We start from the raw sequence: 26300 nt of genomic DNA, 5'->3' as shown, positions 1-26300 counted from the left end.
TCATACTTGGGTCAGGGGGTAGAGCGGAGAAACAGAGGACAGAGCAACAGTGTTCCTTCTATGGGTCAAACGCCATAAATGCTGAATCCTACACTTCCCATAATGCAGTAGTGAACTCAGTCTGTTGCAGGTTCATGTTAAAAACCTTAAAAGGAAAACAATTGTGGGACTCTCAAAATGAGCAGCAGGGGTCATGAGCAGTCTCTGACAGTTCATGACAAAAATATTTGACGTGGAGTCGAGACTGTACAGGTCAGCAGTTGTGCAAACACACATTTGAATTGGGAAAGATCTCTAATTGCCTCCTTTAAGTTTTCCAATTTTACAGATTGCTTTCTCTTTTTCAGCTAAGATCCTGGGTCGTGTTGGGACCTGCTGCTTGTGTGGACTGGTGAATACCATTGAAAAGATATTGGACGTAATATTGATAAAACCCATACAAATAAAGCATGACCTGACTTGACTACTGTGTGTCCTGCACATTTTCTTTCAATTGTACCAAGTTCTTGTACTAAGTTTTTTTTTTGTGTTTTAATCTGAGTCTTAGACTGTTTCAAAGCGAAGACACCTTGCAGGTCAGTAAGGGTTAACATAGCCCTAAATGGGTGTGTGTTTTTTGTGCTCACTGTATGATACTGTAAAACACATTGGGATTAATGCGATGTTCTGTTGAATAAACCTTAAGTTCTTAATTCACTGCAGATCCCTGAGGTTCCAGCTTTAATGTTTTCCAGTGAACAGCTAATGACATCTGTTTCTTAGAAGAGGCTGCAGTATATTCCATTTAATTCAATTCCTTTTATTAAAAAAGAAAAAAAAAGACAGGACAAAAAGAAAGGACAAAACTTCCTCATTGTTAGTGCAAATCAGATGGTTCAGTAGTGCTGCCACATTTGGGGTCAGATTTGTGATTGCTTTGATTCAGAGTAGCTGCTACTGTGTCTGACAGCAGATCATACAAAGTGGAACAGACATGTTATGGGATTAGGCATCCATAATCAACAACAGTCCTGTGTTGAGCTTTTCCAAAGCACACAACATGTATGAGAAGTTAGACACAATAATGATATCGAAACTCAGCAATGGTAGCATGAAGTCTCACAGTCTCTTGATCCGTTGCCACAGTGTCCAACGTGTCCATTCAGCAGACATTACTGTAAATCACGTCCAAGGCTCTCTCCACTATGAGCCGATGTTTTTAGTCACAGACGAGCGTTGCTGGTGGATGCTTGACGAGAGCTCCCTCTGTGTCTGGTGGTCCAGCTCCAGTATGTAGTTTCGGTCTTGGACATACATCAGACCACCAAATGAGTCCACTATTCCATAAATGACTGCAAGGACAGTCAGCGCGGTTCCAATGAAATACAACTTAAGGACTGCTGCCACCATGGTTCCAATGGAAGAGGACAATCGGCTGCAGAGGGGGAAAAAAGATCAGTTAATTCTTTAATTGTAGATTTTATTTTAGATAGATAGATAGATAGATAGATAGATAGATAATTCACATTTTCATTATGAGTCATTATTTTCCACATGACATAGCTACAGACTGAATGAACAATACACAAAATGCATTTCAGAGGATTAAGAGAAAGGAGGTGGTGCCTGGTGGGAAATTACCTGCAACAAAGCTATGGTTACCAGACCACATCAACAGGAAGAACCAGTAGCCTGGGCTAGCGGTGCATTTAAAGGCTACTGGAGAACATTAATTCACAATAACGAGCAGTTTGACTGGAAATATTTGGATTTTGATGCCACAATTGCAGTTTAATTTGCGAGAAGTAGAGAATATTAGACACGTTTATACCAGAAGTGATGCATATGACTAAATTCTTCTTCTACCTGTGAAATATATGGTACTCTTGCATAAACAATAGTCACTAAACACTGTGCTGTTACAGATGGGACTGTAGCTGTGTCATTTACATACAAATTCCACTTAATCAAAAGCGGGACTTCAGACACGAACCTGAAGGCAGCAGTCCGTCGCAGAGCACATGGCTTTAAGAAACGGTAAAACACAAGACCACAGAGCGAGGACAAGCGTCAACTGTTTCCTGTCTGTTCGTTACCGCTAAGTTACTTTTTTAAAAAACCTAGACATTCAGGCAGAACAACAAAACAACCTACCACAGGCCCGGCTGAACGGCGGTGTTTTTCCTCTGCTGCTCCTTTCTTTGAAGTCGGCTGGAGTTGTTTCCAACCAACGCGGCAGTTGCAGAGAAATCCGCTGATATTTATATATTTTTTTTAGTCGTTGAGTGGTTTCAGATGTTTTTTCTATTGCTAAGCGCTGAGAAAGTCTTCATCCCAGGCGGAGCTGAGTCCCACGGCTGCAGTCTGCTTCTCTTGCTCTCCTCTGCTGAGTGAGCTGCTGGCCTCCCTATATGAAAGCCGTGCTAGATTAATGTGCGTAACAGTGACATCACCTCGTAAGAAAGCTGCGATTTCCTGTGTGTGCAAAGATTGAGATAGCCTGAGGAGAGTTCAGGAATTTCCACTGGGTTGTCACGTCTTAATGAAGTGTCTCGGTGAGGTTCCAGTCTTTAAATTCTGCATATTCATTGAAAAGCTTTTTAATTTGTGTTGTTTTCGCATTACTGCAATACATGTATTACTGTTTGAAAGTTGTGAAACTGTACGTCAGAAATAAAATGTTTCCGAAGAAGAATGTTTGTCAGAAATCTGAGGCAATTTTCACTTTACTTCAGAGATTCGTGGAAAACACTTTTCTCGCCAAGTGAATGTATCACACCGCCATGGAAAAGTGCCAGGGGGGTTTATTCATAATTTTCAATTGTCTAAGAACATGATTCAACCTTCTAATGGCAAACCACTAATTCAGCAAACTGCTGGGCATTTTGAACCACAATGACATGTTTTAACATGTTGATGCTTCAGCAAATAGAAAAACTTTAGTTTATAAGCTGGGTTGTATTTTTGCAGCATCAAAATGGTTTAACTAGCTGTAGTTGATAATTAGCACTGAAGACAACATACAGCTGAGACAGCTGATGGAAATGTCAGGAGTATTTAGTCATAAAAGTTGCGGTCAACATTTTTGACCTGATGACGACATGGATGGTTAAAGGGAATTCTTAAGGTCTCGAGGAGGCTGAAAAAAAAGAGTTGAATAAAGCCTTTTGTGGAGATGTTTTTAGTCTGATAAAGTGAAGTGATATCACTCGAGTCAGTGTCAGTTGGGGCTAAAGACGACAAGTTTGAAAATGAGAACAATCTGGGGTTGTGGATTTACAAAGAAGTGGGTTCACCAAACCTCTGTAGTCCACTCCACATTTCTGCTTGAGGCTGGAGGCTCAAGGCTACGTTAGCCGATATTAGCATAACACACCCAAATCTCCCTCACAACTGTTGGTGTTCAAGTTGTATCATGGGTAATGTAGGTGCCAGTTTCCGACACGGATGAAGAATGCATAGAAGAAAAAAGACTATAACTCTGGTTCTGCTCAATCGATTTTTATACTTTTTCAACTGTTCATCATGAGTTAGACAAGTTTTAATCAGTGGAGTTCTTTTTTAAGAGGCCAGAGTTGTTAATTAATCCTGAGGCGAACATGAGTGTCTCAACCATATTTCATGACACAATAGTTGCTAAGACATTTCACCTAAAACCACATATGTCAATGTCATGTTGATGAAAGAGTGAAAGTTAGAGGTTCCTCAGTGTCAGTAGGAGTCATCCTCTGGGCACAATGAATGTGTATACAATATTTTATGATGAATTTTTTTCTTTGAATAATAGAACATTTATTCATTTCAGTCCCATTACAGTTTCTTAGAGGCTTGACAGATCTTATCTGATGACAGAAATAGCATATAAAAAACAAACAAAGATGATAAAGAGCAAGAGGATCTCTCATGAGTAAACTCTCTCACTTCCTCATAATGAGTCAGACCGCTGACATTTAGAAATAAACTGCAGTGTCTTACTGACTCACAGCTAAACATTGAGTGATCATAAAGGGAGATACTGTATTCATGTTTCATTTTCACCACACACACACACACACTCCCTCATAAACCAGGACGGCCGTGCTCCTACCCCACCACGCTGTATAGACTTGCCTGCAGTCTTTTATCAGAAATATACTGTACATAAAGTAGAAAATGTCTTGGGTTTTCCAATCCAGTCACATGCCAGAGTGGAGATTCCAGACTTTTGCTCTGAAAAATTCCCACATTCAGAAAAACGAGAGCAACTAAATAACAGCACTGTTCCATCTTTTTCATGAAAAAGTCATGATTTCATTTCCTCTGTGGCCTGGCTCCATTTCTCAGGAAACTCAGCCCAGATTGTCAGTAGGACAGTTCAGGGAGAGTAGCTCAGATGTAGAGCAGACTCGAAAAATCAACACTATACATTTGCTATGAGAGTATATAAGTAATCAATACTACTAATAAGTTATGAGACAAAAAAGTTGAGGATATTGCAGCATATTAACTCAGACAAGCCCGCACCGTACAAATTCACAAATCATTTCTTCTGTGTGGTGATTGACAACTACTGTAGAGTGCTTATAATATAAGTTTTATAATTTCCTGAGGTTATAAAGAAAAAGCATAGAGTTGAGCAACCTGCTTTTAGAGTCTGGAGCTCGGGGGCTGTACTCTGACTCACTGCCCTTTTCACCAACTGCCAAAGATTTCTTCTTCTTCAGCAGCAACTGAAAGGCAGCCAATAATTCACATTGCTCACATAGCACGCAGCACACACACACACACACACACACACCTCGGTTTTACAGTATTTGTAGGGACCCGCCATTATTATAATGCATTGTCTAGCCCCTTACCCTAACTTTAACTATCACAACTAGATGTCCAACCCCAACCTTCACCCTAACATTAACCTGAGCCTAATTTTAACCCTGAAAACTAAGTCTTAACAGCATCTCGGCCCCCCAAGTATATTGGGCTCCTGGTTTTTAGATCCCATGAATGTAGTAAAACAAGTTCATGCCCACACACACTAAATCCTTTTTTTTTCATTTCACTTCATGGACTTAAAAGCAGCTGAGTGTCAAGGAGAAACAATTGTATTTTCTTTATAAATGTCATTTTAGGCCACTTTTAACTAACTAACTAACTACCACCGTACACACACTGAAAGGAGTCAGTGAAAACAGGTAAACAATGGTACAGAGAGAAAATAGAAGACGAAGTGAATCAGCAGAAACTCTTCAGTTATAACACACAGAGTGCACCCAGCTATTGTCAGGTGATTATTTAAAAAAGTGAAGGAACGAGCACTTATTAATGGTTTATATGACAGACTCGGACTAGACTAGAAACCGATTGTGATTTCCCTTCTGCAAGAGTAGAGATGACAAAGTACATGGCAGCACATCTGTGACGAACAGTCAGAAAACTATCTACATTCAGAAAGCCCTTACTCAGGGGATTATTATGGCGTTTGGGGCAATAAAACATTGCATCCACTAGATGGCAGTGTATGATAGTTAAGCAGCAGTACTGTCTCACATGGCTGCAGGCTGGAAGAGATGTCCTTAATGTTGTGTAAAAAGGAACAGATTACACTTCAACACTTCAGAACACTGATTCTATTGTGTTTATATCATGTTTTGATTTATTACACTCTATCATAATGGGCCCTTCCCACAGCAGACATTTTGGCATGTCACAGCAGGAGAGTCACAGGTGTTACTGATAACATCAAAAACAGCTGCTTTTCACCTTGGTGTGTTAGCTGTGTGCGTGCTGGGTCACTGGCATGGCGTACATGTGATGCAACTCAGCTATAGTCAATGAAATTTGGTTCACCTCTTCTTTTCTTGTTTTAATAAGTCAAAATGTCTGCTGTGAAAAAAGCCTATAGTAAGATCCATGAAAGTGAAGCAGCTAAATGGAATCAAGGCAACATTAACTTTCTTATGCTTTTGATGCTGTGTCATATATTATACTGTATCAACTGTTATTAATAATCTTAAAGAGTGCTGCTCTGCATTGCCAGTGTGTGTCAGTGTCAATGGTTTGTGTATGCTTATACTCTCACTGCTTATTTGGTCAAGCAAGACAAAGGAAGTTATATAAACTTCCAACTGGGTTATTGGTGATTTGTCTTTAAGTTGGATTAATATTCCTTTCTCTCTTACTATGCTGCTTGTCCGTTCACTATGTAAAAACGGACTCATGCAATGAGTAGTTTTCAGTGCTGTCTTTTTGTTATTGAGTTAGGTCAATTTTGTCTTTACTGAGTTGGCTGTATTTTGAGTTTAGTTCTCTTTTGTTGACCGCTTTAGTGCCCAATAATAAAACCCACCATTTTGAAATCTGAAACTTGTGTCTTGCTGGTTGGTCCCCAAACAATGACATACACGTTGTAGCTATGCTTTCTGTTCTTTGTTGAAATTATGGTGTCAGAACTGAACATTTATTTTACAGTGTACTTGAGCAAATTTATTGCATAATCCTGGAGGACTTGAGAGATAGATTTAAAAATATGGTCAAAATCTGTGCAGCAGAGGCCAAATTATACTGGCTATTAGATAAGGGTCAAACTCCAGAAACACTGGATGCTAATGTAACTAGACAGCATTGCTTCATTAGACACTTCTCTCTTAAACACCCAAGTCTTTCAAACTCTACATTCCCAGTCTGTAACCAAGGCTGAATTACCAACCAGGCAAAGTGGGCAATTGCTCCCAGTCCACAGACCTCCAGGGACCCCCAAACTCCCAGGTTCACGGTATTTCAGTGCATTTTCACATTTAATTTTGTCACCACAAGCTCTGGATTACTGGTTGGTCTCCAGGAATATAAAATGAAGCTGCCATATGTGCTCCTTTGTGTGCTTTGCACCTAATGCTGTATGTAACAGGGTACATGCAAAGTACACAGAGAATGGTGGGTGGCAGTGGTCCAACAGCAAATCTTTGCCTCAGGGTAACTCAGGCTGTCCTTTTACTCTCTGTCTTTAGAACGCTTTCAACAGAGCCACAGAGTACATGATGCAGCTGTTCTCACAGGCTGTGACCTTTGACAAATAACAGCAATAACAGACAAAGTAAAACTGAAGTACAATAAAAATGAACAGCTTATCACAATTTTCACTTTCACTTTATAAAGTCTCTCAGTTGCTTTTAGCTGTGGGACTAGCCTTTGCTCTAAGTAGTATGACGTGAAATTAATTACAACTACTGTAGATTCAGATCAGCTTACACACACAAGGAGTACTCTTTTGTTGGGAAGGGTAACCCTTGTGTTAAATCTCATGACTCTCATTTGTCTCAGCCAGTCAATGACTACCCACACTGTGCACATGACAGGCATTATGATTAAGTGATTGAATGAGGAGGGACCACGCACAACCTGTGGACAGGCACATGTGAAATTTAGAGTGGCTTCCTCCCGTCCCTCCAGCATGTGACACTGACCCTTTAATGCCACAGATCATTTTAATATGTATCAGTTATGTGTCAGTTTCCTCGTTTTGTTATCTGCACTGTGTGGGTGAGGGGTTTTCTGTTACCATGTGTTATAGGTGAATGTGAGTTGTAAGTGGGGAACTTATTAGAGCCTCAGAGGACAAGCTAAGAGGATTTTCCATCTTAACGTCTCACCAGCTGTCACAAACAGTCAGTCACCTGGAGGTGATCCCTTTGAGAGGAGTGACACCCCAAATGTGTGTGTGTGTGTGTGTGTGTGTGTGTGTGTGTGTGTGTGTGTGTGTGTGTGTGTGTGTGGGAATCCTTTTAAGATGATGATCCTTTATCACGTACAAAAGAGTCAACAACATATTGATGCCATACATAGTATTTACAGCCCACTGACAGTGTGGGTTCACAGGCTTTTCTCATGTAAAAAAAAAAACAAGCATTCGGACACGTGAAAACTTCGCATCCGTATGTAAATATGTACATGCAGACGATAAGGGATATTCATTTGAAAACAAACTGCTTCTGAAACCATTCTGAGTGATTATGCAACACTGACACTTTGGTGCAAGCTTCACTCAGCAGTGTCAAGGTACATGTTGTGTTATATTAGGGAAGTGGAGTGGTTATATGAGGCCTGCGCAAAGCTCAAGAAGGAATACAAATCATACCAGTTGGTAATGGTAAGAGGAGCTAAAATGAGTTGTAAAAAAAAAAAAAAAAAAACACTGCCCTGTGCCAAATGCAGTTCTTTCACAATGCTATGTTTGCTGTATGTATTTGGTTTTAATAGAGCCCGCTGAGACAAATAAAATAACACACCACAGTGATGATCTTGCTGTTTCAGCGGTAAAATGTGCTGCTCTCTTTGCAGAGCTTGACACTATAGTCCTGTTCCTTCTAATTCTGAAATCCTCTTTGTGAAAGTGACGTTCTTCCACTGATAGAAAGCAGGATTAACGTATGCATAGAGGGGGAGCAAGACGTAGAGAGAGCTTCATGGAGCACTCAGCAGGACAGGACCACTCACTCCATTCAACTGGTAGAGAAACGCTCAGGGCAATGACTGCTTTATCCCACATATAAGTGCAGTGCGGGGCTTTGCTGTGCTCCTCTACCCTTTGCATTACCCTCTACCTACATGACAGAAGACCTCCTCCACGGTCATTGAAGACATCAGCACAACAGCCTCTCCACGACAACACTCCGCTGCTGGCATCATTTCCACAGCAACACCCTCTCAGTGGGAGAATCTCCTAGGTGACGCCCTCTATTGACACGCCTAGAGGTGGCTGGTGTCTTTTTGTAGGCAGGTGCATCCTGTTCAGGAGCAGACGGAGTCGCCTGACACTGGTCTTTTTTTCTGTTTTGCTCTCTGTGGAAACACCTATGCAGCTCGGTATCTAGTCTGGAAGTTAGCAACAGAGTAAATAGAGCAGGCGCTGGCATTCAGATAAGGATACTAGAAACAAATGGAGATTTTGCATTTGTTTTGCAAAATGTAACTCCCAAACTCTTACTAAACTTTAGTTATGAAGTTCATATAATTCCAAGGTTTCAACAAAAAAATTCTCTAATGTTTTGACCCAAATGTAACCTTCAGGTGTCAGATATCTTGTCTGATTTTGTACAATCTGTTTAAAAACAAGAGGCTGACCTTGGACGGATGATGGAGGGGTATGGTTATGAGCACTTTGGAGCAGAAGGAGCGAGGGAGAGCCAGCAGGTGGATTATAGGAGAATTGTGGGGGACACTCAGCCTACGCATACCAATGTTGGATCCCGAGAAGGTGAGCAGTATGTCCGGCAAACCTCACATGGCCATGGACATGAAACTGCAGCCCAGCGATACAGCGCCACGCGCATCCAGGCCGGTTTTGGCCCAGAGAGGTGAGTTAGTGTAACTTCATCAGTGTGCAGATTAAATCTGTTCGTTTCACTTTTTTCACAGAATGTAACAGAAAGACTTTTTGGAGCTGTTTGTTTTTGCAAATTTGGGGGCTGCAGAATTAATTTCTTGGCAGCAAGTGTGAGAGCTCTGCAAAAAAACTGAATAAATGCTCAAACTTTTTCCAGAAATTACAAAAAGGATGGAAGGAAAGGAAGGAGGATCAATGTTGATTCAAAAAGATAAGTGCAAAAGTAAGACTAACAATGACTTTGCAAAAATAGAATTTCAACCCTCATGATGATGTGAGTCACTTCTGTCATTCTCATTGCTTCCACTGGCTGTGCTTTCATAAGGCTGCACATGTAAATTACCTTCATGCCATCAGGTCAGTTTACATGTCCACACACACTTGCATTTAGATCAGTTTGCAAATGCCCTTGAGGTTAAATCCCTTGCTTTGGATGGCACACTTCATTTTTGAGTTGTTTGAAATGCCCTGTGGATAATCATTTGGGCTTATGAGAAGATGCCAAAAAAAAAAAAAAATGTGAAGTTGTCAGGGCCTATTTTTATCACGGCTCCTCGGCCCCTCACGAACACAGACAATTCCACGATGCACCATCAAGGCAGGAGAGAGCAGCATGCTGCAGGGCGGATAAACAAGCCTGAATCAACTGCTCAAAATAGCTACAGTGCATAAAGGAACCACTGACCCATATCTGCAATGACCCACATTTAATTTGACACAAACACAGAATGGGAAACGGATCCCACTGAGTCACCTTGGCAGACATATCTAGCAACTCTCTCCTAAGATTATTATAGAACAAGGGAGGACTGTGAAGTACACTGGGTTCGAGGGAAGACCTTGAGGTTCTCTATTGTATTTGACATCTGAAGTGCATCTCTGTGAGAAATGGTCAATATGCAGGTCCTTATACCATATCACCAGCCCCACGAATAGTACTGTTACACAAAAAATGAAAAACTCTGTATCTGTAGACAATACCTTGTTCGTTCAACTTAAATATTATGTGACTTATGTCACACTGCCTGCCAAAGTTGAAGATGAAAGCACACTAAATACAGAGGATCACTCCCTAACTCCCTAATCCCAACTCTGAATTATAATCCCTAATTTCTGACAGACGGATCTGTTTTTTTTATGCCATGATTGGAAACCCCATTACAGTACAACTGCAAATACAAAACAGCGTTAGCCATATATTCGCATTGAATCTCTGTGTCAAATCGCCATAGTTTGATTTGTACATGCAAGATTGTTTAAGGTGACCGCAGTCCTGCCAGGAGACAGACTTGAGGTTGGCTGCAACATGTTTAAAAATAGCTCTTGATGTTGCCAAAGTATCAAATGTGTAAAGGTTTTTTGCAGCACATACAACAAAAAAACTTTTTTTTATTGGTAGTAAATCATTTTATTCTGATCTTTCCGCTCCATGAAGCTGAAGAGGAGGAGATAATAGATCCTGACAGTCGTATTTTCAGATGTGTGAAAGCAACAGTGATTTTCTGTCAGGAACTCATGCCAACCGTTTATGCTGCCGACATCTTAATGACAAGAACAGCATGCTGACAGACTGCCAAGTAATGTAAATGTGCACGTGTGTGTGTGCCTGGATGTGCGGTGTTATGTTGCTTCCCCTTCCCGGACTGCCCAACACTTAGCTCCTATAAGCATGATGGGCTTTTTGAATTTATTCTAATCAGACTATCACTCATTAAATACAACTTTCTCATTTTTCACAGTAACTAATTACAGTGAGGGTGTATTTCTCACATACTGGTTGAACTTGACTTTGTTTCCTCCACAGAACACCACAAGCAGCTACTATACTGGGTGCACAATTTATGATTACGTATATACATCTGGATTCTGTGTTACTTAACATAACATTAAGAAAATATAGGATTAAATGTGAGCAGCTGCCACAGCCGTCTTATCCTTAACTCAGCATAGCCAGCCTTAGCTATGCTCTGTTACACATGGCCACTCTGAACACTTCTTGCAACTGTTATTATGTGAAAAAAAATGTGGTTGGTGCTGGCTTTTCAGTGCACTTAATCCAGTTTAGGTTAATTACATGTGACCAGAATCCAGGCAGCACTGGTTAAATTCAACACAACGTTTCTCTAAATTAAGGAAAATTAAGGCATGACAGTATCAATCAATCAATATGCCCATATTAGGCCGACTTAGCCACATGATTTCCTCTTTCACAGTATCTACCTAGCTCTACACGGTGTCCACACCAACAGATGTGTCCATGTATTTTTTGCTCTGAACCTTTGACATGGCACTAAAAATGAAAATTTTACAAAAAAAAAGCAAAACAATGAAAACTGAAACTGCCAAAGCACAATGGTAAATGACTCAGATGCTTTAGTCAAACTTGCAGTTCCACAATAAAGTACTCCATTACAAATAAAAGTAGAAGTATCTTCAAAAAATGTACTTGTAGAATCAAAAGTAAAAGTAGCCTACTCATTATGCAGCAATACTGTTAGGAAAGTCTAATCTATAACAATGCATAGTATTTTATAAGATGGTGAAAGGGTTTGTATGGAAAATCTTAATGTGAGAAGTAACTATTGAGGCTGTCATATATGCACAGTGGAGTGAAACTAGTTCCCTTTTAAAATGTAGTGGATGTATAAAGAGCTGCCCAACACTGTCCAAGAAGATTTTACAAACCCCTTAAATAATCCAAATTCAAGTAGGGACAACTTTATAGCTCTGTTGCCTTAAAAAAGCAGTGCTCACTGACGACCAGTCTGTCAGCATTTTTGTCTCTTGCTAGACTTCGTGTACAAGTTCTTCGTTGCACAACCTATGTCCATAACTAGTCCTGTGATTTGTCAGGAGCAGGATGCAGAGGGTTAAACACGCCTCTGACGGGAGAGGGGATGTGACGCTGCCCCTAGTACATAACACCAACACGCACTGTCTGCGACGGGCAATCGCTTCTGTTTCACTTTAATGCAGACCTGTACTTTCACATCTTGGAGCCACGAACGACCGGTGTTTTCTTCTAGTTTCTTCTACGAGGTAAACTGAATTAGCGCGTCCACCACCGCTCCCAGCCTGACATCTGCAGGGTCACTCATGGAAAGTTGCTTTCTTTTAGTCAACGTGGGCATCAGCAGCTCCATTAGGCAGCTGTAGCTAACGTTTCTCGGTCTAGGAAAAGATTATGGTGTTCACGCCAGACATGATTTAAAACGCTTTCTTACTTGTTAATGGAGAGAGCAGCTTTAACGTCTCAGGAGCCTTTTTCGTGGGTGAAGCCGTAATAACCACGCCGCTAATGCTAAATGCTAATGGCTGCTCCCACATGTCTGCAAGTCAAACGTAGTCTGGACGCAGCTTAGGTCTGGTCTGCCAAAAAGTTCAGATTCATGTACTCCAGTGAGTTATAAAAAATATCTGCGCCAGGTGTGACAGCTTTGTATTATCGTCATTTGGATAGAGCTTACCTGCTCGTACAGGCTGGTATAAATTTCAATGAGGTAACATCAAAATTGTATTGTAACGGTCGCTAAATAATGTACCTGAACGCTAGCACAAGTGCCCGTTTCAACATGGCAAATGTGTTTGTGAAAGCACAATTATTCGTGCTAAAAACTGACTAATGATTTACAGGTCTGAGTTAACTTGCCTGTGAATTTCACTGAATGTTGGTTAGGTGCCAGCCATATTGCCAGCTGGCTGATGAAACTGGTGTCTCCAATCCTCTAGCTAACCGTTTGCTAACATTACAAGTATGATTACTCTAAGCTAACAGTGTCAATAGTGTTAGACAGCAGTTGCCACGGTATCTTCGTTAACATATTCATGTAGTGCGTCATGTGCTTTAATTAAAAAGGCGTCTATTTTATTTCATTTATCTTTAATAGTACATATTGAAGGCTCACTTGATATAAGTTCAAATAAAGTAACATCACCTCCCCTTTGCGTTCCTGAAAATGATAGATATGGCATTATCAACCGGCATGCAACGCATGCTGTGGGCATGAAATCGCAATACAAAACTCTGTTGTAAAATAGTGTTGCCTCTGTTCTCTGAACTGCGTTATACAGGGTAGAAAAATATTTCAGATCATTTAGCATATATTGGGAGCCACTCTCCAACTCGGCGTGCATTGAACACTGAATACAGAAGTTAATGTAATAAAATTTCAAGTTTTAGTTTTGGTTCACCTCTTATTCCAGCATTAGGATGTGGTCAGGTTAACACTGGCTGAACTTTGATGAAATGTAAGCCAATTTTTAAAAGACAAAGTGCTGTTTGGTGGATGATAAACAGTGGTTAACCAGGCATGGAGTTATGAATTGTGAGAGATGACAGAGGGGCTAACATGGACAACGTTACTAGCATGGATAATGCAACACGGATGATCAGCAGCATGGACGCTGTGTTGTCGCGTCACTATAAAAACAAAGACGGATTTGAATTAGCATGTTTTGTTTTATCTACCGGCAGCTAATGTTTGCTAGCTACTGGTAAGGTAATGTAGGTCACCGGGACAGTAGACGTTACCGCTCAAGTCGAAAAAATATACATTTTTAGGATAATGTGTGCCATTCAGACCGCGTTTCATTGATTTTATTTTTAGCATTTGACCTTAGTATCACCTCGCTTGAAATCGAAAGCGGGCACTAGTGGACATATTCGTCCCGTGAGATGTTAGTGGGTCACCCGGCCATATTTTGCTCAACACGCGGTCGTGTGGGGACTGCTGCACTGTTGTCATTTGCTTTATTTGTTTCTGATGCGCTCGATTTATGTTATAACGGTTTAATATTGTAGACGCAGAGAAAGTAGATTCGCTGTGTCCTTCCCAGCACAAAAATCACGGTAGGAATTTTTTCAGTGACGTATACTTGATTATGAGATGTAATTAGTGATATTTTTAATGTCCATTAAATGTATCTGTAATGGTCGTTAAACATATGCTCTCAAGTTTGTACAGCAGGGTTGAAAGTTCATCACAGGATGATTAATGGTTTGTTTTCGCAAAGTAGAGGAAGCAGTGGCATCTTGCACCTGCCGCGCAGGCGCACTGACCTGTGGCTGGCTGAGGGATGTTGATGTTGCTATGGTTATGTCTTCCTGTGAGAAGGTCACTAAAGCTCTGTCTGTAAAGTGGATGTCTAGAGTTCTTGCAGAGCATCCTGTCACTGCCTGTAGATAAACATCTATATCTGATTCTGGGGCTGCACAGCTGACTGAAGTTGCCTCTCATTATCATTTGGCAGCATGGCGGATTACTTAATCAGCGGTGGTACTGGCTATGTACCTGAAGATGGACTCTCGGCTCAGCAGCTCTTCTCAATTGGAGATGGCCTTACATACAAGTAAGTTTCCCTGCATCACAGACTTTGATTTTGTTATTTTGAAATGTCAGTAAAGTAATTAAATAAATTAAAAATAAGGTCTCCTCATTTTAAAACCTCACCTGCGCGCAATGGTGGGTGACGTGTACGCACCAGTGCTTTGTAATGGCCAACACATTTTGAACCAGCAGATCTGACCAACAGTGCGTTGTCTCCGATGGTCATACGGCTGAAGAGCTATGCTCTAAAGGAGATGGGTTGACTTACAAGTGAGTAAAACAGTCATCTTTAAACTGTTTTTAAACTGTGCTGTTAAAATCCTCTGTCTCTCCAAATAGTGAATTCATATAGGGGAAGCAAATGACTGTCCGTCTAAAGCAACTTTACCATGAATGAAACAAACCATCTAGAAATCTCAATCTGGTGCCGTGGAAGTGCATGAATGCAGAAGATAAATGGAGGGATTGGTGGAATGCTCAACCGGATCTTGGTCATGGGGATGAAATTTGCTTCCAGTGGGCAGAGCTGCATCATTAACCTCAACTAACCATCAAAGTGCGCAACCTGTCCTGTGACTGCAGCATGAATGCATGACAGAACAGCTTGTGCACTTTCTGACAGATGCTTTGCTAAAGGTACTCTTAAAGCACTAATTTTTCACCTCTTACTTACCCTCACACTCCTCTAGTAGGCATTCTGGTGACACATCAAGAATGCTTTATAGATCATCATAGATCACCATTTTCACAATTAATCCATTTAATCACCTTTTTGATTTTCTTAATAATAAACAACAAGAAGCAAAGCGTTGTGCAACTCACTTGTGGTGGTTGTTAGGCACAGTGAAGCATGTCATCTCTTTTTACCTTGCATTTGCTCCACTGAACATTCTCCTAAAGTCATCACAGTGCTTTACCTCAACAATATGTTGTGCCGCAGGTCCTAACAACCATTACAGCCATTGCTTAAAATGCCTTTTCAGCATTCCCTTAAAGACCATTCATTAATGCGCTATTGTGTATAACATAATGTAGATAATTATCAACTGCATATGGCCAACAAAATAACATTTTGATTCAAGTAATTCAAGCATTTGGAAGATTTTATCAGCTGAAAAACATCAAATTCTTTGCTCTAATCACGCTGCTTCTGCTTAAGCTAATTGAATAGAAAACGTAATGATGTTTGAGTGTGTCCACATGTGATTGGATAACACCCTCCAAACTAATCAAGTGCATCACGGCCAATGGAAAGGTTGCGCACATGATGGCATGAATTGACATCATGTGAGCTGCAGGAGGAACTGGGATGAATGGGATTGGTCTGAGGATGAAAGAGTCTGCACGGGTCTCTACAAGCCATTTGTCCTGCATTTTAACCTTGTTCTAACACTAGTGTGACAAATACAGTACAGATTTTAGTGAAAGAGTTTCAGCTTCTATTATTAGATTTCTCCTAGGCAGATTTAAAGTTTCTGTATTTTGTTTGTGTGTGTGTGTGTGTGTGTGTGTGTGTGTGTGTGTGTGTGTGTGTGTACTGTTCTTCTAAATGTGTTCATTGACTAGTTCACTCTCAGTAGAGGAAAAAGAAAGTGAGCCACCTAAAGTGACACAGGAAGACGGAAAGGGCTTTGTGAGAGAGACAGCTTCCTGCAATATTGTGACTTGGAACCAGGTGCAGAAACCATGTCTTGAGCATGATTGTGAACATGTTCACTTCATTAAATCTACATCTGAACTCCATTGCTCTCTACTCTCTACACTCTTGAAATGGCCTCAAAATTAAAGGTGTTCTAGTGCTTTTGCCTGAATATAGACAGTGTGTCTATGGCTCTGTTAAAAACACATTGATGAATTGTATGTTATATGTGTAGACGTTGTAAAATACATCTACGAAACATCCCTGTAATTTCTTACACGAGCCTCAGGCTGTTGGTTCAGGGTAAATACTGGGTCATTGCCATTCAGCTCAACTACATCCTTTATTCTGTACATACAAGACCACATGGTGCAGTGCTGTACACCGATCACGGACTGCACCTTTGTTCCACGGAAAAACCAAACCAGCCAATTAAACCATTTAATCACTATAATAGAGAAGCGTCAATTACTTCAAACATAGGCTGGTATGTTACAAGGACAGGTTTGTGATTTATTGTTACTTGTACAACAGAGCCACAATCATTAGCAAAATTAACTCTTGCTGCCAACTGTAGTGTATTAACAGTGTACTTGTGGCTTTTCTGTCACACAAAGCAAATAAAGTGATGAGTCAGACATGCATTTGTTACTCATGGGGAATCACCATTATTAAATTTGCTGCTACATTAATAAAAACTTGGTGCCATGCGTTGGAATGCTTTGGTGTGGTTGTAAAGTGTTGTCAGCTACTTTATGCCACAGCCAGGGCAAGGACAGATGGGCAGTTGTCTAAGCATGTACTTTTCAGACACTCATGCTTGGCATCTTGCATTTGTCTACATTTAACATTCAAATGGAAAACCATGATCGTCACCACGCCGGTGTTTTCTTCAGAATTCAAAGTCAACTTAACGCGCTCTTGCGTAGCACTGATCCCGAGCCAGTAGGTGCAGCCTGTGTGCCGCAGCTGAGGTTTGTGGCGGCTGTTAAATGCTAGCAGATGTATGCTGGACTTCTTGCTTGTTCCCATGTTGGTTTGTGGGTGTTTGGGCTCTTGGGCTCCTCCCTTGCAGTGTCCAATCTTGTGTGGCTGTTTAAGACCTTCCTTTACTAGAGCAGGAAAAAATGACGATCATCTGTCAACAGATTGGTCCCACCCCTTTTCTCTCAACTCCCACTCTCATTTAGACCCAATTATGTACACCTGTACTGTTTACCATTTACCTGTTTGACTTATTCTTGTCTTTAAGTTTCCCCCTCCAGTTTCTTCCAACATGGCTTACAAAGCTGCCCTTATTCCTCCATCTTTCCATCTGTCCACTGCCTGATTTCACACCCATCTGCAGAAACCACAAAGTTTTACAGAGTTTGGTTGAAAAACAAACACACCATTCCTCAGTCTGGGCCCTGCTCTCTCATTCATCTTGCTCCTCCTTTCATTGTGTTTATACAGGCCAAGAGCTGAAAGAAGTCAACTGTACAATTTTCTTTTTTTTTTTTTTAACCAAGTACAGGACGTACTGGCTACATTCACTGTCTGCACTTAGCCACTTAGCAATATTCTGGGAACCATCAGGGCACACAGAGTATCCAGCAATACGTCACAGGCTCTTTGCTATTGTCCTAGATGTTTTATAGAGAAGGTAACAAGTAGAAAAAGATCAGAAGTCATCAACCAAAAAAAAAAAAAAGATAACGGATATTTGATTACAGCTGATGAGCACAACCTCAAGTTCATTCACATTTTGGCTACTCAGTCATACTCTTGTTTTTATCTATCACATTCACGTCTGAGTTGGTTAGCCATCTCTTTCAGCAGCGCTCTCCTTTTCCATTTCCATCTCCATTTCACCCTGTGAATTCATACCACCCATAATGTAGGGAAACATTTTCAGTTTTCTGCTTTTCTTGGAGATATTTTGTAGATGTTACTACAAAATGTTGGTTGTTCACAAGGAACTCCTTAGCTTCTGGCATTTTCAGTGCAGTGTGGATGTTTTTTGTTTTTAGACCTCACAACACTGCTAAATTGTGAGGATTAGCTGCTTACTTTGCATTTTGTTTATGTCTTTCAGTGACTTCCTGATTCTACCTGGCTTCATTGACTTTACATCAGACGAAGTGGTGAGTATACATATAGCTGCAGGGGGCATGTATGCTCTGTTATAATTTCAGACAAATGTTTTCAAGTAAGTGTCACGTCTGAGCAGAGACTTTCCTGCGTTTTTCTTTTCTTTTTTTTTTTTTCTTTTTTGAGGGACAAACCAATCGTCTCCTCAGTTTCTCCCACACCCGTCGTGATGGTGACTGTGCAGTGCAGCAGCGTCAGCAGACGGACTGTTCTTGGCAGAACGGCTTCCTAAACCATCAGCCTTATTACAGTGGAGTCTTTTTTAATTTTTTTAAACAAACCTCTCCACTCCAGACCTCAGCGTCATTTTAGTAATTGCAGCTCTCACAAATATAGTGTTGTTTTTGCCTGAGTAAAAGCGTCTGCATCATTTCTTCTGCTGTCCTGCTGCCCTGCTATTTTTGCCCGCTGTGGTCACCCTCTGTGGTCACCCGCTGGCTGCTGCCTCACCCTTGTGTTTACATTTGTGTCTGCTCGGTTGCTCATCCATCTCTCTCAGCAGATGACGGGAGAGTTAATCTCCGAGCTTTAGATGAAATCCCTCTTTTCTGCTTTGTCCACCTCGGGAGAGTTTTTAATTTAATTGATATCTCTAATCTCTCGCTCTGTCCTTCAGCGTTAGAGAGAGCTGGCTTCACTGTGTGAGCTGCTTGTCTGTCTCGCCGTGTTGTCATGGGTTAGTTGTCTCCACAGAGTCTTGGGCTGCCCTAGTTTTTCCACAGGATAGTGGGCCTATTCAAGCTTGAATAACACAAATGCTTCCAGATTTGGCCTCAGTCAAAACTGTGGAGTAGTTCATGTCCACACAGAGCAGCTCAGTACACTTGAAATGTGTAATATACCAGCTTTGTGTGCACTGGGTAAGGTTTTTAGAAACCTGACGAGGGGCCACATGAACGAGGAGCTGTTATGGGAAATTCTTTGGGGTCGTGATGTTCTTGACATGCTTTCCTAACTCTGTTGAATTTAGCAGGTTAGTGCAGTTGTGCTCTCCAAATGGAGAAGTGGTGTTAGGTGATTTCTCTCGCCTTCACAATGAACCTCTGAGAAAAGCAGCCAGCAGCCTCCATAGTTTACATCCGTCACAGATAAGGAGTAATAAGCTTGGACCTCATAGAGCTCATATGCTCGCTTTCCCACGTGCAAAGAATGTCATTATTTTCACTCCCCCAGGTGGAGATAGCAAAAACCTGGTGCTGGCTGTGGTGGGAATCAGTGAGAAGTTAAAGTTGGAGATACTGTTGTGTGGCTCTTTCGCATGGCCAGGTTTCTGTCCCTGAGAGGAAGGGCAATGTTTTTAGATGGCGTGTGAATTTCACACCGCAAATGAACACTTAATAACACACTAAAGCTAATATGTCCATTCTTATTTTAAAGGAGCTCTTGTTTATCTATCTTATAAAATTCTGCTTAAATTGACCTCACTGGCCTCTTGTCATTTAAGGTTATGTCCTTTAGTGTCATTGAAAGGGATTTAACTGTATTAACCACTTAAAGACACAACAGTGGAGTGTTGTCTATCCCCCTGGTTCAGTCTGCCCCCTGGTGGAACCTGTACAAAATGTCGAATGTTAAGACTCTTAAATATATACCTCTGTCTTTTTGTCTCCCAGGACCTGACATCAGCACTGACCAGGAAGATCACACTGAAGACCCCTCTCATCTCCTCCCCCATGGACACCGTCACAGAGTCAGCCATGGCAATCGCTATGGCGGTAAGATATTAAAAAAATATTGCAAAAGTGCACTGATATTTCCTTAATTGCATAATTCTAAAATCCACACATCGTTCCTTTTGGATTTTGTAGCTAATGGGAGGGATTGGCATCATTCACCACAACTGCACACCAGAATTCCAAGCCAATGAGGTCCGCAAGGTTAAGGTAAACTACGATTATCCTTCATATGGACAAATAACTAATATCTTCTGTGTATTTTATGTCATACTATATCAGCATTTTGTAGTTAAAACAGATGTTCACTAAGTGTGGTTTGGTTGTAGCAGAAGCATCATTACTGTTATTGTTTTTGTTGTCTTGTTGTTTGTCTTTCAAATCACTTCCTGTCTTGTTCCTATATAGGTTATGGTAATTTTCTTCTTTCTATGTTTTTTGTTTGTGTGTGTACATGTGTTCTGTTACTTTTACTGTTGTATTGTTGTTTGCATAATGCTATTCATTTATTGATGTGTGTGTGTGTGTGTGTGTGTGTGTGTGTGTGTGTGTGTGTGTGTGGTGTTTTTGGTTTTGCCCTGCTTTTGCTGCTTTGGATAAATAACCATAACTATAATAATTATGTTTGGTTTGGTTTCCAGAGGTTTGAGCAGGGTTTTATCACAGACCCAGTTGTGATGAGTCCGCGCCACACGGTTGGGGATGTGTTTGAGGCCAAAGTAAGACATGGCTTCTCTGGTATTCCTGTCACAGAGACAGGCAAAATGGGCAGCAAACTGGTGGGCATCGTCACCTCCAGAGATATTGACTTCCTTTCTGAGAAAGACCATGGCAAACCTCTGGAGGAGGTGTGTATGTTTATTTATTTTTTTGTTTCCAACAAACTATCAATTTAATGTTTGTACTGGCTTCACTCATTTGATCATTTTTACTTTGACATTGTGCTGATGATCTCCTAGACTATGACTAAGAGGGAGGAGTTGGTTGTGGCTCCAGCTGGCGTTACACTGAAAGAAGCCAATGATATTCTGCAGCGCAGTAAAAAAGGTGAATAAAAGTTCAAGCAGCTTCTTCTAGTTTGAGTTTAGTCTCTTCCATGATGCTTAACAACCTGTCTTTCTCTCACTTTCTCTGTTACCAGGCAAGCTTCCCATTGTAAATGATAACGACGAGCTGGTGGCCATTATTGCCCGGACGGATCTGAAGAAGAACAGGGACTACCCCCTGGCCTCCAAAGACTCACGCAAACAGCTGCTGTGCGGCGCCGCCATCGGCACCAGGGAGGATGACAAATACAGACTGGACCTGTTAGTGCAGGCTGGAGTGGATGTTGTTGTGCTGGTGGGTGTTTTTGACGGTTGTAGTGTGGTTGCTCTATATTTATCACTGGTGCCAGTCTATCATAAAAGTCTGAGAAAGCCAGAACCAAACTGGAGTTATTGTTTGAGCACAGAGTTTATATATATATATATATATATATATATATATACAGACAGACAGACAGACAGACAGACACACACACACACTTGAATCTGAAAACGATCTTCAAGCAGTAATGTTAGGTAAAATGTTCTCCTCAATTCAACTTCCAGAATGTGTGTGAAATGTCTTCATAATATGCATACTGTTATGTACTTTAACCAAGAATGTTTTTGCATTTCTAGGACTCCTCACAAGGCAACTCGGTGTATCAAATCAACATGATAAATTATATTAAACAGAAGTATCCAGACTTGCAAGTGGTGGGAGGAAATGGTGAGTATACAGGTGCTGCTCCTCTGTTGTAAATATGTACATATGGGTGGAATGAAGCATTGGTCAAAGGACTTTGATTTTGAACACAAAGCACTCCCTGGGTTTTTGGCAGCCTTTTGACCATTTGTTTTTTTTTTGTGTTCCTCCACCTGCAGTGGTTACAGCAGCCCAGGCCAAGAATCTGATCGATGCTGGTGTGGATGCTCTAAGAGTCGGGATGGGCTGTGGCTCCATCTGCATCACGCAGGAAGGTACTCAATCCTGTTTAAATCCTTTGAACATATAAGCCGCTGTATATTTAAATATAAGGACATAATGATAAATAGGTAAAGAATGCACGTTCAGCCCTGCTGTACATCTGGCTATGAGCTACAGTTTGAAGAAAAGGCGATCAGTTGCTAGCAGTAACAAATACCCTGAGACCACTCCTAGTTGTCATGGTGATCTGCCAAGGCCCTGTTCTGGGTTGCCATGGGGACCGGCCTCTCATGCTCAGACTAGGTCACGTTCACCAAGAAGAACAGAAGAGACATGTTGCAGCAAAAGGATATGAACTCAGAACATCTGTTAGTTATGAGTGAAATAAATACTACTTTTTTTCTTTTCTTTTTTTTTTGTCAGCTGATTTCTGCTTGTTCCAACTTCTGCTCTGCATCACATCACCTGGATGTGTTGTGTTGTGACTTGTTTCCATGGCAGTCATGAAAAATATTTTCTGCCTTCTAGTCATGGCATGTGGGCGGCCCCAGGGGACCTCAGTGTACAAGGTAGCAGAGTACGCCAGGCGTTTCGGTGTGCCAGTCATCGCAGATGGCGGCATTCAGACTGTGGGCCACGTGGTGAAGGCTCTGTCACTCGGAGCATCGACTGGTGAGATTTCAAACATTGTGACACACAAATGTTGCAACAAGTCTTCTTAGCAACAAAGTGGTTTATCACAGCAGTGATCAGGTTGGGTTGGGCGATACAGGAACACAAACATAATTCTCCCTTGTTTCCCACTCCAGTTATGATGGGCTCGTTGCTAGCAGCAACCACTGAGGCTCCAGGAGAGTACTTCTTCTCAGACGGTGTGCGGCTGAAAAAGTACCGTGGTATGGGCTCCCTGGATGCCATGGAGAAAAGCACCAGCAGCCAGAAACGTTATTTTAGGTATGTTGGAGGTCACAAGATGTTAAAACCCGAATTCAAAGTGCAGCTTTTACAATGTGGTGATCCCACCCCATGAATATAAATTGGGTGATGTCTTTGCCACAGTGAGGGCGACAAAGTGAAGGTAGCTCAGGGTGTGTCGGGCTCGGTCCAGGACAAGGGGTCCATCCACAAGTTTGTACCATACCTGATAGCCGGTATCCAACATGGCTGCCAGGACATCGGGGCAAAGAGTCTGTCTGTCCTCCGGTGAGTAGTTTTTGTTAGTGTTGGTCACTGGTTATAATCCAGTTCAGTTTTATGTGTGTTATATTTTACAATGTTCCGTTTCTTCTCAGTTCCATGATGTACTCTGGAGAGCTAAAGTTTGAGAAGCGCACCATGTCTGCACAGGTGGAGGGAGGCGTTCACGGACTCCACTCGTAAGTACAAAAACATCCACACGAACACACAAACATTTGGATACTTGCCATAACACTTGTGTGGAGCTCACTTTTTCGGTTTCAGAATAATGAAGAATAGAATAGAATAATGATTTTAAAGTTAATTGCAAAAACACACACCCTCCTTTTTATAAAGGAAAGTAGAAACAAGTTTGTTTTTACAGTGAAAGCAGGTTATTTGAGTTCCCAGTGGCAGGAGCGGATATGCAAACTCGGAACTGTGGTTTCTTTGTTGATTGTCACAGATTATTTCGTCATTACACTGCCAACGAACAGCTTGTCTTCAGCACTGTACTTCCTGTTAGATGTTGACATTAGGAAATGCTGAGAGCAAAATAAAGCGACTGAAGTTGTGAGGGACAATGCAGCAAAAGGCATTAGTGTTTTCAGTTCCCATCATTATTTGCTTCAATAGCAGCAAGATTACTTTAAAAAAAAAAAAAACTGGCAAAACGTTGCATAACGAATGGATGCAGTTGTTGCATGAATGTGAAAGTCTTAGTAACAAAAGAGGTTTGTTTTAGAGCAAATGCTGATTCCTCTCCGATGTTTCTTTGCCTCCACAGTTATGAGAAGCGGCTTTACTGAACTGGGGGCGGGAGTGGAGCACACATCAGCGGCGCACGTGACACACCCAATCTAACAGTGACCAAATGTTGAAACCGCCACTTATGCTAAAATGCGTACCACCTACTACACCCCTCTCTGCCCTCCCCCCCCATGCGTAAGTATCCACCGTTGCTCTGTCTGATCCCAACCAGCGGCTTGGGGGAGGAAAGAGGCACCGTAGCGAAGTGAGAATCTTCGAACTGACACCGACCCTCTGAACACCTGGGATTTTGCACTCAAGAAGCGGCGCATCAGGGTTTTCGGAATGACATACACACCTGTATCTTGAGTATGCAGCCTGATCCCAATTTTGTGTGTGTGTGTGTATGTTGATAGCAGCGAGAGAATGTGAATGACTGTGTGTGTGTGTACGTGCGTGGTGTGTGTGTGTGTGTGTGATGGTTTAAAATGTGTGTACTGAACGTTGGGACGTAAGTGAAGGTGCGCTGTGTTTTTTGTCCTCTTATTATTAGTGAGTCTAAAATGACCATGGTGCAGATCCCATCAGCATCTTTTTTGGCTTTTTTTTTTATTTTTTTTTTTTATTTTTGGGGGATCCACGCTTACCAGCAAACTCCCTGTCGGAAGCCTCACACATCCCAGTTTTTAAACACACTAGTGCGTGTGCAGAAAACAAGATTAAACACTTGTCTCTCTATGTGCAGTGTGTCGGTGTATCATGGCAAACTTATCCGTTATATTTTGTGCATTTTTAAGACCTCACAGGTATAAGCTACTTAATAAAAGGTAGCTGCTTATATTTAAGCGCTTACTGTTTACTTGTGTATTGTGGATCCTAATGTACGAGATATTGCCCAAGACAGTAATCCTGTTGACATCACCTGAAATCGGTAGACAGAAGTCAGACCCACAGTCTCTGCCACTGTGGACATTCATTTTCCCCCTCAAAGACATCTCGAGCCAAATAATCAGTGTCCCATCTCAGTGTTCATATGTTGAGCATGGAAGTGACCAAAAGCTAAAGATCAATCAGGTATATTAAAAAGAAAAAAAAAAAGCTAAAATCAATGTATCAATCAAAAAATAGTTCATGAGGAGAATGATAATTTCTCTGCCCTTTTAGATTAAACAACCTTTATATTAAACCTGTATAGACTTGGGGGATTTGAATTGAGTATGAAGGGTTTTTGATATGCATGTTTGTTTTTTCACTAAGCCAAACATGGCTGTATTTATATTCTGCTTTGTTGTAAATGCATACATACTGCCAAGTGTATTTACACTTCTTCTGACACTCTTCTTTTGTAACTTCAAAACCAAAATGGGCGCAACAAGTTGCTTGGTACCTTAGTCACTTGTTCAGTCCTGCGCTCTCACTGTGTTGCATAGGTTCTGTGTGACAGGTTTATTTTATTTCTGACTTAATGTTTATTTTTACCAGAGATATGCCTTGAAACAGGGATGGATAAAGGCTGCAGATGACAGCTCAGTGAAAATGCATTGTAATGCATAACCGCTACACACACTCGCCTCCTTTTTTTTACTTTGAAACAGTTATTGTTGTTTTTGTTATCATTCAGCTTATATAGGAGTAGGCTTTTCTAACATTTCATAATGGATGTTCTTTTTGCCAGATGGGGTTTTTTTTGTTTTTTTGTTTTTTTTGTTTTTTAAATAAAATGTCCCAGATTGTAAGAGTTGAGTTGCTTTCTCTAATGTGCTAATGTACTTTACCCTCCACAGGGTTCACTTGACTAACAGTCTTGCAGTTGGAATGAATTGCAAGAAAATGTACATGGAAATATATGGAGAAATATATACCTAGATTCAGTTAAATGACTGCTGCTTGTTTTCAGTCTCCCACCTTAAAGACATAATTCAGGTTCTTAAAATGTCTTACTTGTCAAGTACTGAGTCCTGTTAGTCCATCTAAAAAGCACAAATAGACTGAGATGTTAGGTTTACAGTTTGTTTTTTTTGTTTTTTAGCGCTGTACTTTTTTTTATCATTTAAACATCAGTATATTGAGAAGCATATACAGTTGCCATACTGGTAGCCTCTGCAATCAACAACCAAAACAGTAACTCGGAGCTTTTTAGATGGACGGAAAAGAACTCGGTAGTAAATAAATCCATCAGTTTTTGAGGAATATCAATTCAGAACATGTTTACAGTAAAACAGTTTCTTTTGCTGTTCAATATGGTAAAGAAGAATAAACAAATCAAACTGTGTATGGACTACTGTCGTATTTAACATGAGTTGTGACACTAT

At 41.0% G+C, this 26300-nt stretch overlaps 1 protein-coding gene and 1 long non-coding RNA gene across 6 annotated transcripts; one reads left to right on the top strand and one right to left on the bottom strand.

Moving 5' to 3' along the window:
• Nucleotides 1-778: 778 nt before the first annotated feature.
• Nucleotides 779-2661, bottom strand: LOC130163731 (uncharacterized). Its single transcript, XR_008826512.1, has 2 exons — nucleotides 2134-2661; nucleotides 779-1414 (listed from the first exon to the last, which is right to left on the bottom strand). It is a non-coding gene; the product is annotated as an uncharacterized LOC130163731 (long non-coding RNA).
• A 6244-nt stretch (nucleotides 2662-8905) lies between these two features.
• On the top strand, nucleotides 8906-26260 carry impdh1b (IMP (inosine 5'-monophosphate) dehydrogenase 1b). Of its 5 annotated transcripts, none has more exons than XM_056367159.1 (16): nucleotides 8906-9308; nucleotides 14588-14686; nucleotides 14857-14934; nucleotides 18381-18429; nucleotides 20050-20151; nucleotides 20245-20319; nucleotides 20751-20957; nucleotides 21069-21156; nucleotides 21251-21450; nucleotides 21774-21864; nucleotides 22020-22115; nucleotides 22591-22734; nucleotides 22872-23016; nucleotides 23122-23265; nucleotides 23355-23438; nucleotides 24026-26260. In XM_056367159.1, exons 1-16 carry the CDS (start codon nucleotides 9085-9087, stop codon nucleotides 24045-24047), a joined length of 1848 nt encoding a protein of 615 aa, XP_056223134.1. In that variant the 5' UTR covers nucleotides 8906-9084; the 3' UTR covers nucleotides 24048-26260. The 5 variants fall into 5 exon arrangements, with proteins under 5 accessions (XP_056223134.1, XP_056223133.1, XP_056223135.1 ...); XM_056367158.1 differs by having other exon boundaries at nucleotides 14854-14934; XM_056367163.1 differs by lacking the exon at nucleotides 8906-9308 and adding an exon at nucleotides 12217-12376.
• The last annotated feature ends 40 nt before the right edge of the window (nucleotides 26261-26300 follow it).

Source organism: Seriola aureovittata, chromosome 22 (genome assembly GCF_021018895.1).
Source record: "Seriola aureovittata isolate HTS-2021-v1 ecotype China chromosome 22, ASM2101889v1, whole genome shotgun sequence".
NCBI classification, from domain to species: Eukaryota; Metazoa; Chordata; class Actinopteri; order Carangiformes; family Carangidae; genus Seriola; species Seriola aureovittata.
The sequence above is the reverse complement of the archived record's forward strand: the minus strand, read 5'-3'. Positions and strand labels throughout refer to the sequence as shown.

Excerpts from the sequence above, each read along its gene's own strand:
- impdh1b (XM_056367158.1), top strand. The coding sequence starts at position 9,085 with ATGATGGAGGGGTATGGTTATGAGCACTTTGGAGCAGAAGGAGCGAGG. Across the intron at positions 9,309-14,587 it reads GCCGGTTTTGGCCCAGAGAG|CATGGCGGATTACTTAATCA; the intron begins GTGAGTTAGTGT and ends ATCATTTGGCAG. Across the intron at positions 21,451-21,773 it reads GAGTGGATGTTGTTGTGCTG|GACTCCTCACAAGGCAACTC; the intron begins GTGGGTGTTTTT and ends TTGCATTTCTAG.